At 41.0% G+C, this 12,975-nt stretch overlaps 1 protein-coding gene across 10 annotated transcripts in view; it reads right to left on the reverse strand.

Annotated features, from left to right (window-relative positions):
• Nucleotides 1-2,219: 2,219 nt before the first annotated feature.
• PDE5A (phosphodiesterase 5A) overlaps nucleotides 2,220-12,975 on the reverse strand; it is an 86,358-nt gene continuing 75,602 nt past the window's right edge. For all 10 annotated transcript variants that reach the window (XM_081924918.1, XM_081924915.1, XM_081924913.1 and 7 more), the window contains exons 18-21: nucleotides 12,819-12,882; nucleotides 11,626-11,700; nucleotides 10,652-10,735; nucleotides 2,220-9,868 (exon numbers count right to left, since the gene is read on the reverse strand). In XM_081924918.1, the coding sequence (XP_081781044.1) occupies nucleotides 9,731-9,868; nucleotides 10,652-10,735; nucleotides 11,626-11,700; nucleotides 12,819-12,882 (361 nt within the window). In that variant the 3' untranslated portion in view covers nucleotides 2,220-9,730. The remainder of the gene's footprint in view (nucleotides 9,869-10,651; nucleotides 10,736-11,625; nucleotides 11,701-12,818; nucleotides 12,883-12,975) is intronic.

The following is a 12,975-nucleotide window of genomic DNA, read 5'->3' on the forward strand; positions in this document are numbered from 1 at the left end:
GCTTTCCTAGGGAGCAAAGATGTTTTTGTTACTGCAGGATGTAGGATATTTTTAAACAAATCTTAAAGCCGCCCAGTTATCATGAAAGGGGAGCTTTTTCGCCACTATATAGGCAATTAGGAACAGAGAAAATGCAAGGTGCTTCAATTTCAAGAGAAAGATGTGCAAGTTTGGTTATGTGCATGGAACTTCATGGAAAACGCAACTTAAGTTGCTCCGAAAGAAGATAATGGAGCACTCCAAATCATTTGCGTGTGTGTGTGCGCGCACACGCGCATATGTACAGAAAATAGATCTGGCTGAAAGACAACACAGGGGACATATGCACGATTCAACTATTATTGTGACTATCACGAAGGGACCCTGCCATTTTGAATTTGCCACTATGTTACTGTGTGTCATAGACAGACCATCTCACGGCCTGTCCTAGCCAGTGGTGGCTGGTGCCCACAAGACCTGGTAGGGCAGCTAGGAGGTTGTTAGGGTGTGGTCAGTGGGGTCACAGGGTCTAACTGTTCTGGTAAGACTCCTGGCCTTCTAAGAAAGTAGGAAAAGGGGCATCACAAAAGGTCAGGGGGTGACTCCCTCTGTTATTTGGGCACTGCTATTCATTGCAGTGGGGACAAAGAAAGGAAAAGAGTACAAAAACAAAGGGGAGAAAAGGAAGTGCACTGGGGAAACCTGGGATTGGTCAAGAGCAGTTTTATTCATTTCTTCTGCGGTGTTAAGATTAGATTCATTTTCAGGGTTGCCAGAGGTGAATGCTCATGGAAGTGCCTCTCTGTAAGTTTGGCAATAGGAAGGTTATCTTGGCTTTAACCAATATCATCTTCGTTTTACTGCCACGTTCATGAATTCTGTACTTTCTTATATCTAAATTTATTTATCATCTGCAAGTGGGACCTGCAACGAAGTGTTACATATTTGGGAGGTGGTAACAAGAAAGGGCACTGGAAGCAAATGGAAACCCTAGGAAAAAGGTTTTGATGGAAGTTCCAGTCAGACAAACACATTTGACGGTGGAAAGCAGGGCTAGCGATGGGGGAGGCCTGAGGAAGAATCTCATGGGTCAGATAGAGAGATTCCCCATCCTTAGATCAGGGATATTTAGGCCTATCATCCCTATTTTTCATAGGTCAGTGACATAACCAGTTTCAGCCAATCAGCTCTGTGCATAGCTGCTGCAAACATGCAAAAATCATTTCTTTCCCTGAGCTTGATTTGAGTTGTGGGGTGGGGGGACCAGAGCTCTGAGCAAAGTGCAGGGTAAAAGGTAAAGATAAAGGGACCCCTGACCACTAGGTCCAGTCGCGGACGACTCTGGGGTCGCGGCGCTCATCTTGCTTTACTGGCTAAGGGAGCCAGCGTACAGCTTCCAGGTCATGTGGCCAGCATGACTAAACCGCTTCTGACGAACCAGAGAAGTACATGGAAACACAGTTTACCTTTCCGCCAGACCAGTACCTATTATCTACTTGCCCTTTGACGTGCTTTCGAACTGCTAGGTTGGCAGGAGCAGGGACCGAGCTCACCCCGTCGTGCGGATTCGAACCACCGACCTTCTGATTGGCAAGCCCTAGGTTCTGTGGTTTAACCCACAGCGCCACCCTCTACTTATTGATGCTCCTGCAACTCAACAAATTTTAAAGTGGAGCATTTTTCTCTGTCTCGTTAAGTCACTTGATTTTGTTTTATATATGTGTTCGATTTTTGTTTTGTTTTGGTGGGCATGGAATTTGAATTTGCTTGTCTAGATTTCTACTCATAAACTTGTAATTGCAAACCTTGCAGATGTCATCTGTAAACGAGCTTTGTACTTGTAGATGCAGCTTTAGTGCCCCCTCGTGGTCACCAACTTTTAAGAAACACCCTGCAAGCATTTCTCACTTAACAAGAGGCTATTGTGAAACAAAGTACTGTACCAAGATTACCCACTATTCAGCAATAATCAGTGTAACCTTCAATATAGTCAAGTACCTGCCATTTAAAACTTGGTACTCCAGTTTCCAAAAAAGTGAAGTTACTCTCTCCTTGCCAGGAACTTGAAATACCCTCTGTACTAATTGTCTGAACTTCTACTTATCTAGGATTTTACACACCCAAAGATAAACCAGACGATAAGTAGGACACATTCTAGGTCAACTGTATGCCATTAGATGAAAGATGGCCAATAAATGGAAGTTGCATTTTGAGTGTTTACAATGACCCAAGTGAAAAAGTTCTCTTCTTGCATTTATTGTAGAAAGCATGGAAAATGGTACAATAAAAAGCAAAAAGTTACTGGAGTAGCAGTTGGAGAGTAAGTTACTTAAATGTGTATTTTCTCTCCCAGACTGTATAGTACATTTTGTGGGGGTGGGGAAGGGATAAGTCTCTTAACTGGTTTAAATAAAGAGTGTTTGTGACTCTAAGATAACAGAACGAAGGACCCAGGACCCCTCCAGAGTTAAATATGACTTTAGAAGAAAACACCAAATACATAATCCATGACTTGGCCTAGTACAAAAATACTGTGCTCAGAAACTATATATATTTGTTCAAATGTTTCAAAAAGGCAGAAGATTATCAACACACCGAGTGACAACGTGTTAGGAATGTCTACAGAGTTAAACTATAAAAGTAATATATTTCAAAACTATGTACAGTGTTTTCACTACATTCTTAAGAAACACTTACATGGTCTGTGTCCTGTGTATCTACAGAGAAGTTAAATTCTAATTTCGTTTACAATTCCACTGGAGGAGTGGAAGGGCAGAGTGACTATATCAAAACAGTTGGGTGAATTTTACTGCAGTCAAGGATTTGGTCCAGAGTTTGTAATGGGAATCGTAAGACCTTATGTACAAGCAAGAAATGCGACAAACCTTATGCCATCAAATAAAATAGCTTATTGTATTCAGTTAATTGGATCCAGCTATTCAGCTGAATTGCTTTCTAACAGTTATTTTTAAGCCATGGGACTCATACAACAGACCTCTTTTAAGGAAAGTTTTCACATCAACTTTCTGATGACCATATTCTGTATCAGTGTGCATCAAGTCTAGTATCAAAATAATTCTGATAACATCTTTCAATGTTTAAAGCCTCAACACGCAGCTCTAACCTAAAGCATACACTTTGGAAATGGCAGCAAAGTCATGACTTTAATTTTAAGGCCCTTTCTACAAATGCGTGGCCATCATTAGATGACTGCAAGATCAAATAATTACTTGCATGTCATGATGGGTGAACCTGTCAATTTTGGTTTCCCTCACTTTTCCAATCTTAAATTCAGTTCACTTGATTTTTGCAGCAGTTTGCTATTTTATAATTCTTTTTTTAATTCTATAAGTGAAGATTTAGACATTTTTAATGCAAATTTCTCCTAATATATACATTTTGTACATATTTTTCCAAGCAATTTTCTCTGATATAATGCATTATTGCAGATTATTTTCAGCAACATATGCATTTTTAAACACAGCTTTCCTTAAAAACACAATTTTAATGCTTTTTTTTGGTCTAGAGAAGTTTCAGAAAATTTGGAGAAGTATGCATGTGGTTTGGGAAATACAAATTACATGAATTAAAATGCAAACTGAATGAATTTCTCCCCATCCTCATTCGCATCTGTAAAAGAACCATCACATATTCAATTTTTTTTTTACAAAAAATCACTGCAAATTTAAGTTGTACAGTACGTTATTAAGTGTTTTCGACTCCTGAGAAATCAAAAAGGTTTATGTGCATAGGGACTATGCACTGAAGCACGATGGCTTTCGCTTGAGTGCCCATCATTTTGAGGAGTACTACTCTTTGGCAGTAAACACCCATAAGGAAATGGTTACGTTCACAATGGAACACTAGTGCCTGTCTGGAACATACCCAGAACATTGGGTATTGTCTTTGGGATCATCCCTACCCACAGTTTCATATACATATCTACACCTCACAAATCTAGATGTGCAATCAGTTCCTCCCTGTCAACAAAAGCTTACAGAATGCCAATTTTGCCTTTGAGTTCAGTTCTTAAAATATCAACACATTTCTTAGGTATGAACATATTACATTTCCAAGTGATTTCTGCTTTCTTTGCAAGTCATTTAAAAACTAAGCTTACAGTACACAGAGTGACGAGATTCTATAGAATTTTGAGACCAACATCTAATTAAATTATTTTAATCTTTCTTCACCATTTGTCCTTCGGGACAAATTATCCCTGACTCAATGGCAGCTTTTCAGAACCAGAAATAGATTTAAGATCCATTTATACCAACATATACATGTGCTCTAATGCTATGCACAGGAACAAATACTATGGGCATGCATCAATGGACCTCTAAAGTCAATATATCCATTCTGCATCATCTGTGGTTACATATAAACTGTTTTCCATAACTGTGAGGAACACTCACAGAATAACTTAATTGGGAATTGTTACCCTGCAAAGCCTGAACAATGTTGTTGAGCACAGGATCAGGGGGATCAAAGCCCTCTTACCACTCTTCAGAACAATATTTAAACAGTGGTGTAGTACCTAATCCATGTTAGTGATCATTAGGATTACCAAGATTGTTAAGTAGATGAAAAGCAATACTTATATCAGCACTGTGGGAATTTATTTCCATGAAGAGCTGTTGTAGATAGGAAAATATCCACTTACTGTTCTTTAACCACTCTCATTATATAAACTAAGTGCCAACATGTGTCCAGGATTACCCAGTTAAGAATACAAACCAATACACACTTACTTAAATGGCCTTGGCCCTGTATATCTGAAGAAATGTCTCCACCCACATTGTGTAGCCTGGACACAGAGGTCCAGCTCTGAGGGCCTTCTGGTTGTTCCCTCACTGCCAGAAGTGAGGTTACAGGGAACCAGGCAGAGGGCCTTCACGGTAGTGGCACCCACCCTGTGAAATGCCCTCCTATCAGATGGCAAGGAGAGAAATAACTATACAATTTTTAGGAGACATCTGAAGGCAGCCCTGTAAAGGGAAGTTTTAATGTCTGAAGCTTTATTATGTTTTTTATCAGCTAGAAGTCACCCAGAGCAGCTGGGGCCACCCAGACAGATGGGCAGGGTACAAATAATAAAAGTATTGTTATTACCTGAGGATAAGTCCTATTGAATTCACTGAGGCTAACTTCTGAGTAGGTATGTATAGGATTGCAGTGCAAATTATTTTCATAACAATTTAGTACAGTCATACCTCGGGCTGAAGTTGCTTCAGGTTGAGCGCTTTCAGGTTGCGCTCTGTGGTGACACGGAAGTAACGGAACATGTTACTTCCTGATTTCGCCGCCCGTGCATGCACAGATAGTCAAAATGACATCACGCACATGTGCGGAAGCGGTGAATCGCGGCACGCGCAGTCGCGCGTTGTGTTCGCTTCAGTATGCGAACAGGGCTCCGGAACGGATCCCATTCGCATCCTGAGGTACCACTGTACTGGTGTACCTTGGTTTTCAAGCGTCTTGGGAGTCGAACGTTTTGGCTCTCAAACAATCGAAGACCAGAAGTGATTGTTCCGGTTTTTAAACGTTCTTTGGAACCTGAACATCTGACAAGACTTCTGTGGCTTCCAATTGGCTGCAGAAGCTTCCTGCAGCCAATCGGAAGCTGTGCCTTGGTTTCTGAAAGTTTTGGAAGTCAAACGGACTTCCAGAATGGATTCCGTTCGACTTCCAAGGTACCACTGTACAGGGAATTCTCCATGCAAATCTATCAGAGAGAGAGAGAGACAGACCCATTTTAGAGGACTGTATTTGACATGGTAGTTCAGAAGGGACATGTGTAACATATGAAACAAAGAGTAACTAAGCTTGAATATAAAAGCATTGACTGCTATATCAAATAAAGCCATCAGGCAATATTAAAATCTTCCACTCTGGGGAAATGTGCACTGCTATTCAGCCGTCCTCTCTCTGCACTGATCTGCCAGCAGCATGGGACGACCTACTTAACTTCAAAGTGCTCCTGGGCACTGAGGGCTGATGAGATTATATTGATCATGAACAGTACAAACAGGCAGTTATTAAAAAGGTCAAGCATGTGGATTCTTATTATTTTTATTGTCTGTGCATGTGTGAGTGTGCATATCATTTTTTCAGTGGTTATCGAGACAAAGCAGAAAGGAAGTCTTTTGCTGAACCAACTCATAGCTATAAAACGTTGCATCCACTAAATGCTGCAACACACTCGCCGACTTCAGCCAACTTGCTAATTTGCAGAAAGGCACGTCTTGACCACCCACACTTAAAACTAACATTTCAGGTTTGTTTGTTTTTATTGCACATGGCTGCATACACACAGCCCAATTGAAAATATTAACTCTACCCTGCACAAAAGTGAATTCGGTTCAGATTCCTGCCAGCAATAAAACTACAATCTGCTGCTAGATATTCAGTCATCCAGCTCTATCAAGCTTTCCCCCCTCTCTATGTGAGACATGATCCTCAGTAAGAAAAGATTCAGGTGAACTACTAAAAGTCCACACGCATGGAAACTAGGCCTTTATATTGATGGATGTTGTTTGCATCATTAGTGATATCGTATTGGTAAGCCTATCATGATATTTTATTGTTTGCGTGGTTGCATTCATATGACTGTTGGTTTATATACCAAATTACTACAAATTATTTTAGAGTAATGCTTTTTAAAAAACACACAATACTCCACATAGGTTTCTTTCCACCAGCTTACCAATGCATATACACTTCTATGATGCTACAGCCATTGGTAAGATCTCTGCCATATAGGTTGCTCCTGTTTTTCTTATCATCTTCACACTGAGTTGCCAAGTGTGTTTTGCTTGACCTGAGTAATCTGGCACTTTCAACAGAAGTGATGGAAGGAAACAGAAATTTCCATCCCATCCTGGGCTCATTACAATCAGTACTGTTTCCGTTCCACTTCAGTCTGCCTTCCACTAAAACCTAAGTTATTCATCTTGCTATCTGCCAGGGCCAAAACCTACATGATTAATTATGTAATTAATTTCAACACGCTGCAATGGTATATAAATGTCAAAAACAATACAGAAAATAATATAATTATTAATGTGACATTTGCAGACTAAGAAAACAGAGACAGGGAATACCACTTATTTGCTTGTGTGATTTCTGCTCCTGGCCTTTGGGTGACCAGGCAAAGCGAATTTTTCAATATGTCTAATCAACAATGCAGCCCACTTTGAAACAATGTATTGTGCTTGCGTCTGTCCTGTACTTATTGTGCTCTGGAAAAGCAGATTGATCTCCATGATGATGTGTGGATGATCTAGTCTTGAGGAAAGGAGGCTGAATGTGGTCTTCATCTCCTTATACGCACAAGCTATACACAGTGGTCAAAAGATTGCAATTGATTAATCCTCTGGGAATAATGTTGAACGAGGATGTTGAGTCTGCTTTGCTGGTACTTCATATCCTAAGGTTACTGCCTTAAATGGCAACTGTTTTGGTGGAGTAGTTGAACCTGCCTTACGTACAATTCAAATGTACAGAAACAGCATGAGACAAAGCAGAAAATTCAGCCCTTCCTGGAGTGTTCGAGGCTGAATGTTTGAAAGCACTCCCATTAAAAAATATAAAACCCCCTGCACATGGAAAATCTAGCATGTCAAGGAGAACATTTTCGGCCTACTCTCCCTCCTGATGTGCCAGTTGTCTATACACAGGGAGTTGGGTTTTTTATATATGGTCGGCCACATAATATATCCCATGGAAAAGTGGCACAATTACAGAAGGACTGGAACACATGTTCCTTCTGAACATGCAGCAGGCCTTTAGTTCTTGGATATGGAAAATATATGAAGTCGGCCAGATAATACTTTTCATGAACAAACATTACAGCTTCAGTATGTGGCACATTTTTGTACCTGTGTGAGCATATACACATGCTCCATGTCCTAAAATTACCATGAATACCACACAACTGAAGAGTATCTCCCAGTTCATAAAAAAAAAGAAGTGGCAAAAATCTAACAATGGAGAAACCTGTTTCCATTGTCAGATTTCTTGACCTCTTTTGACTGCATTTGAAAGCCCCAGTTGTGAGGCCAACAGTCCCTTTCGTGGGACAGATGGAAGTGGTTTTGGGCCTGCGTTTTCAGATTGCAGTCAAACAACACACAGGTTAGTGGCTCTCCCAGCTATTCCTAAAATAGAGGTAAAAGCAGATCCTAATCATTTGGGATGTTGAGGAATGTTCTGGATCCTTTGGCAGAAAGCCTTGTTCCTACTTTGAGAGCTGTGATGGCAGTTGTACCCTCTCTGACAAACCCCAATCCCAAAAGTGCAACTTTTCAGATAACTGCGCAAAAATCAATGCAACGTATTTGATAGGTGTGCTTGCTTGCTGCTAGTTTGTCCTTAAAAAGTATTACACATGTGAAAATCATCTTTACAAACATCTGGGTTCGGCTAAAGTTGTATCCACAAATAAACACTACCAGACAAAAATCTCATTTTTGACATGGTAACATTATTGGTTGCAGGCAGTGAGATGGTATTTTAAGATTTGTTTTGTCTACGTCGAACTAATACTCGTTGACTTCTTTAAAGTTATCGTTGTAAGCTCCCTGAAGTATTCTCAGCTGTTTCCATTTCTGCTTTCTGCTTCAATACTCTGCGGTTATGCTTGTTCCAAGTCAAATGGTCTTATGAAAAACCAAAAGCATTCTTCTTTCCAAAATTCACTCATAAAAACCTCTTTGCAATTATGAGCAGTTGTTTTTAAGTAGCCTTGGCTATTTCTCAGCTCTGATCTCTTTAATTTGATTCAGTTTTACAATATCCAGAGCAATTCTCAAGTTCTGGGCCGGGCCTAGTTTTCTTCACTCACTCACAGCGCTGCCAGCTTCAGGCCATTCCCCATTCCACGATTTCAGTAGGCAGGATGGCATTGAAGCTTGTTTGCTGTGGAATGATCCCATCTCATTGAAAGTAGCCCCAATATCTACACAGTCTCTCTTCCATCTGTCTCCATTCCCCATTTCTCTTGACTTTGATGTCTTCTTCAGACAACTGCACTTTTGAGCTACAATGCTTTAAGAAATGTCAGACAGTTCCATCTATAGATCTTTACCAGCAGCCTGGGACTGCTGGGTAATTAACAGCTCAAGTTCATTTAAGGTGAAGAACTCTCACAACAGGAAAAGGCACAGACACAATATATTCTCTCAAGATACTGTGCTTCAAGCCCTGACTTTCTTTGGAATAAAGAGATATTGGATTCAGCAGCTCCCATAGTGAACACTGACCACTAAGCTCCTCCATGTTTCTCAGGCTCCCAAAGGCAAAACTGCGCTCTCATTATTTACACTTACAGAAACAGACAACACAAAAGGATGAAAAAGGTGCTAAATGTGGTAATCGTTTTAAAGTACTGGCCATTGACTGAAACTAAACAACTATGTACAACTGAGAACAGCAGTCCTAGAAACTCTCCTCTTCTGTACCATCTTACAAAGCTGAGCAGAGCAAACTGGACCTGCTAAGTGCAGATCTCGTTCTCCCTCAAATAAACGGAATATTGGAAATATACAACTATGATACATCATACACAAAAACGTTTATGTTACGCTTCCGAATGCTGTGCAAAAATATATGTCTCCTTGTTCTTTTAAAATACAGCAGTGGCAAATTATACACCTATTTCGTACAGTGTCTAGCAAAACATTTAAGTATCTCCAAATCACTATATATAAATAGCTTCTTTGTAAACCAGCATTCCTAAGGAAGTGCTATCTCAGTTCCGTTTGGGCTGATTGCTTTCTCCATTGATCAGGTTGGTTTCTTGCTGTTCAGCTAATGCCTGCCATTTCTGCCTGTTCTTTCTGCAGCCCTCCAGCAAAGGATAGCAGGCTTCTGAGACGTGTGTCATCGCCTGCAAATGGAAAAGCAAATCAGACCCATCAAAACCTAAGAAAGGGGAAGGGGGGTTTCTCTTCCTTAGAGTTTAGCAGTTTCACAGAATATACTGGGAACTGAACACACAGAAAACATCCAAGAAGCAGATTCCCAGCATGCTCCTGGCTGAGAGGTGCAGTCCACAAATGGCAGTGGATCTGGAGAAAGGCAGATCCCCCCTCTCTGCATGCCAAAGGCTGCCTCAAACGGTCTGCAGGAAGCAAGCCAGGCTTATCCCATGGCCTGCATTCCTACACAGGAACTGCGCCTTTCAAGGATATATCCACAGATTTGGGAACCTGTGTCACGCCTGGGTTGTTGGACTCCAGTTCCCATCGGCCAGCATAGCCAATAGTCATGCATGATGGGAGTTGTACCCCCAATATCACCTGGAGGACCAAAGATTCATCATCCCTGAAATAAAAGAACATAAGGTTCTTCGGTCAAATTTCGGATACCCACCCACTTCAGGCAAAATCGTACGAACAGACCCATGAGCAGTAAATAGAGAGAAATCCCACTACAATATTTCAGAGATCTTGCTTGATTATTTTATGGTGTAAGGGTCCTTGCTCGGCAGTCTTTCCTTTGTAGGAAAGCCAAAGAAGTCCCATTAAAGGATGTGAAACTTGATTGTGCAACCCCACTTCCCACAGCCAGATCTGCATAGAATGCTTTTGAAGAGAAAGCGCAGTTTTGAAGACAACGTTGGCAGATGACGCAAACACTCTCATTGTACAGGCCGCTCCATGTATGGTACCTCATAGAGCTGCAAGCAGATGGCATCAATGAATCCAACTTGCATGCTGGGGATTTTGTTTTTCTTTTCACGGTTCATTAAATCCTGAAAAATCAAAGGAAGTTCACTTTGAATGAAGCAAGACCACTTGCCAAAATGTGGCTCAATTCAACGATGTTTTGTAATTGGTACACTGCATATATATATATGTGTGTGTGTGATATAAAAATTCAACAAACAAACAAACAAACATACATACATCACAGGGCATGCTAATAAGCCATCATTATAGTCAGTGCTGGCCTCAAAGAGGTTGTCCTGGGTTCAAATCCCATCTCAGCCCAAGTTTCCCTAAGTAGCCTTAGGAAAGTTACTTTCTCTCAGCTTCAGTTCTTCTATCTGTAAAATGGGAATTGCAACAATCTGCCTCCTAAGTTTCTTGTGAGGATACAACAGTTCAGAATAACACTGAAAGTGGGACCTCTGAGCTTGAAATGATCACTTCCAGGTCACACGAACAGACCTCTAGACAGAGAGAAAGCAGATGCAACTGTAAGTATGTAGATGGAAATGGCTGCAAAATACTTTGCTTCTCCATCAATGCTACTTCCCATACTATTAGCAGAAAATGCTTACTTCTTTGTGAAAAACATTATCTACTCAGCTATATTTGGTAGATAATACAGGGGTTGTATCCCAGAAAGTCATCCTGTTAGTGCAAGGACTCCCCCCCCCCCATGTCGACTCCCCATGTGTGTTCCCCAAAAGTTTTACTGAGGGTTCACCCAATTCACATGTTGGTGGGTGGATTGCACAGGCTGAAGTCTTGTACTAATGAGATTAGTTCATTGGATACAGGCCTAAGTGAATATGATTTTCAGATGATAGAGGAGGTGTAAATTTTGATACTTCATGTGTAAAAAAACCATCTAAAATGAATTTTCTGTAAAAAAACAACAACCACCATGTTGTTTAAAGATGGTTCTTCTACTTACTGTCGGTTCTATATTGAGTTCTTTTCTCTCCTTATCACCTTGGTCAAAGAATTCTGTAGCTACAAGTTCAGCTATCTACAAGTTAAAATACAAAGATCTCAGTCACTTTGCGGGGTGTGTTTCCACAGTATTTTATAATACTAATATATAAGCAGATGCAATAAATATGCAATTATTCTGTCAGAAATGGCCAATAAAGACATCAACAGTGTCCAAAAATCAAAAATACACTTCCAAAAAATACAAGTTCAAGTAACAATTTATACAATAATTAATAGTGCAATCAAAACCCTCACCACTTGCCAACCGTGGAAGGGGAGGCAAGAATAATTTAACCTGATCTCTACACCAGCTCCACACTAGAAGAGTGATTGGCAGCTCAGCCCGTTTCACCACCTAAAATGGAATGGGAATGTGCTGCCTCCTGTCTACCCCACCACTTCAACCACTGTCGGAACACGCCCTTCTTACCAAAACTCAGATAGGGGGAATTCTGGCTGAGGAGGCAGCAGTGGGGTGGGCAGGGTCTCACTTCTTGAACTTCCACCACCTGAGGCAACTGATTCACCCTGCCTAATGGGTGAGTCAACTCTGATGCCGTCACACACTGGAGGTAAGCCTAGCTTGGGATCAAGCCCCCTTTTCCAGTGTCCCTCGCAGGCAGGGGTATTGCCAGAGGGGTACTGTCAGAGGGCCTCAAACACATAAGGGGGACGTTGGCACTCTGTTGGTGGCAGCTGGCAAGAGGCAGTTCAGTTCAGCGTGAGGGGGTTCAGATTGCTCAGCTACTCATAAAAAAACAAATGAAATCAATGAAATATTTAGAACTTTCTTGCTTAACATTCTCATCTGGTTTATGCAGAATTCAATACCCATCCCCCAAAGGATGCCAGTTTTCCAAGGATTCTTTTGCAATCTCTTTTGCAATGTTGGTTTGTACGGTATCACTCCTTTGCCAGGTTTCCCATAGTAATCCTTCTTTTGAAGCTTTCAGTCGACTGGCAATCAATATTTGTGCAAGAAACAAGAGGCTGACAATCTTCCTTGGTATAACAAATTTCATCTTTGTTTTGTTTTAAGTTGATACAAGAGGCAATGCGTTAAAACGGGAGGAAGTTTGGTGGGAACAAATGCTCAAGGAGACTGTGGGCTGCCTTTTTGTAGATTTGGACAGGCCTTTGGCAGTTACTTACCCGTTGCTGAACAGGCCACGGCTTTGTTATTGCTGACAAATCACACGCAGTCATCAGCATTGCCCTGTAAAAACCACGAAGCCAAGATTTTATGCATTATAAAAAGCATTGCATCTTGGCAGCAAAATAAAAATGGGTATGGTATGCAAAATCATGT

The sequence above is a fragment of the Podarcis melisellensis genome (genome assembly GCF_964234715.1).
Source record: "Podarcis melisellensis genome assembly, chromosome: 9".
NCBI classification, from domain to species: Eukaryota; Metazoa; Chordata; class Lepidosauria; order Squamata; family Lacertidae; genus Podarcis; species Podarcis melisellensis.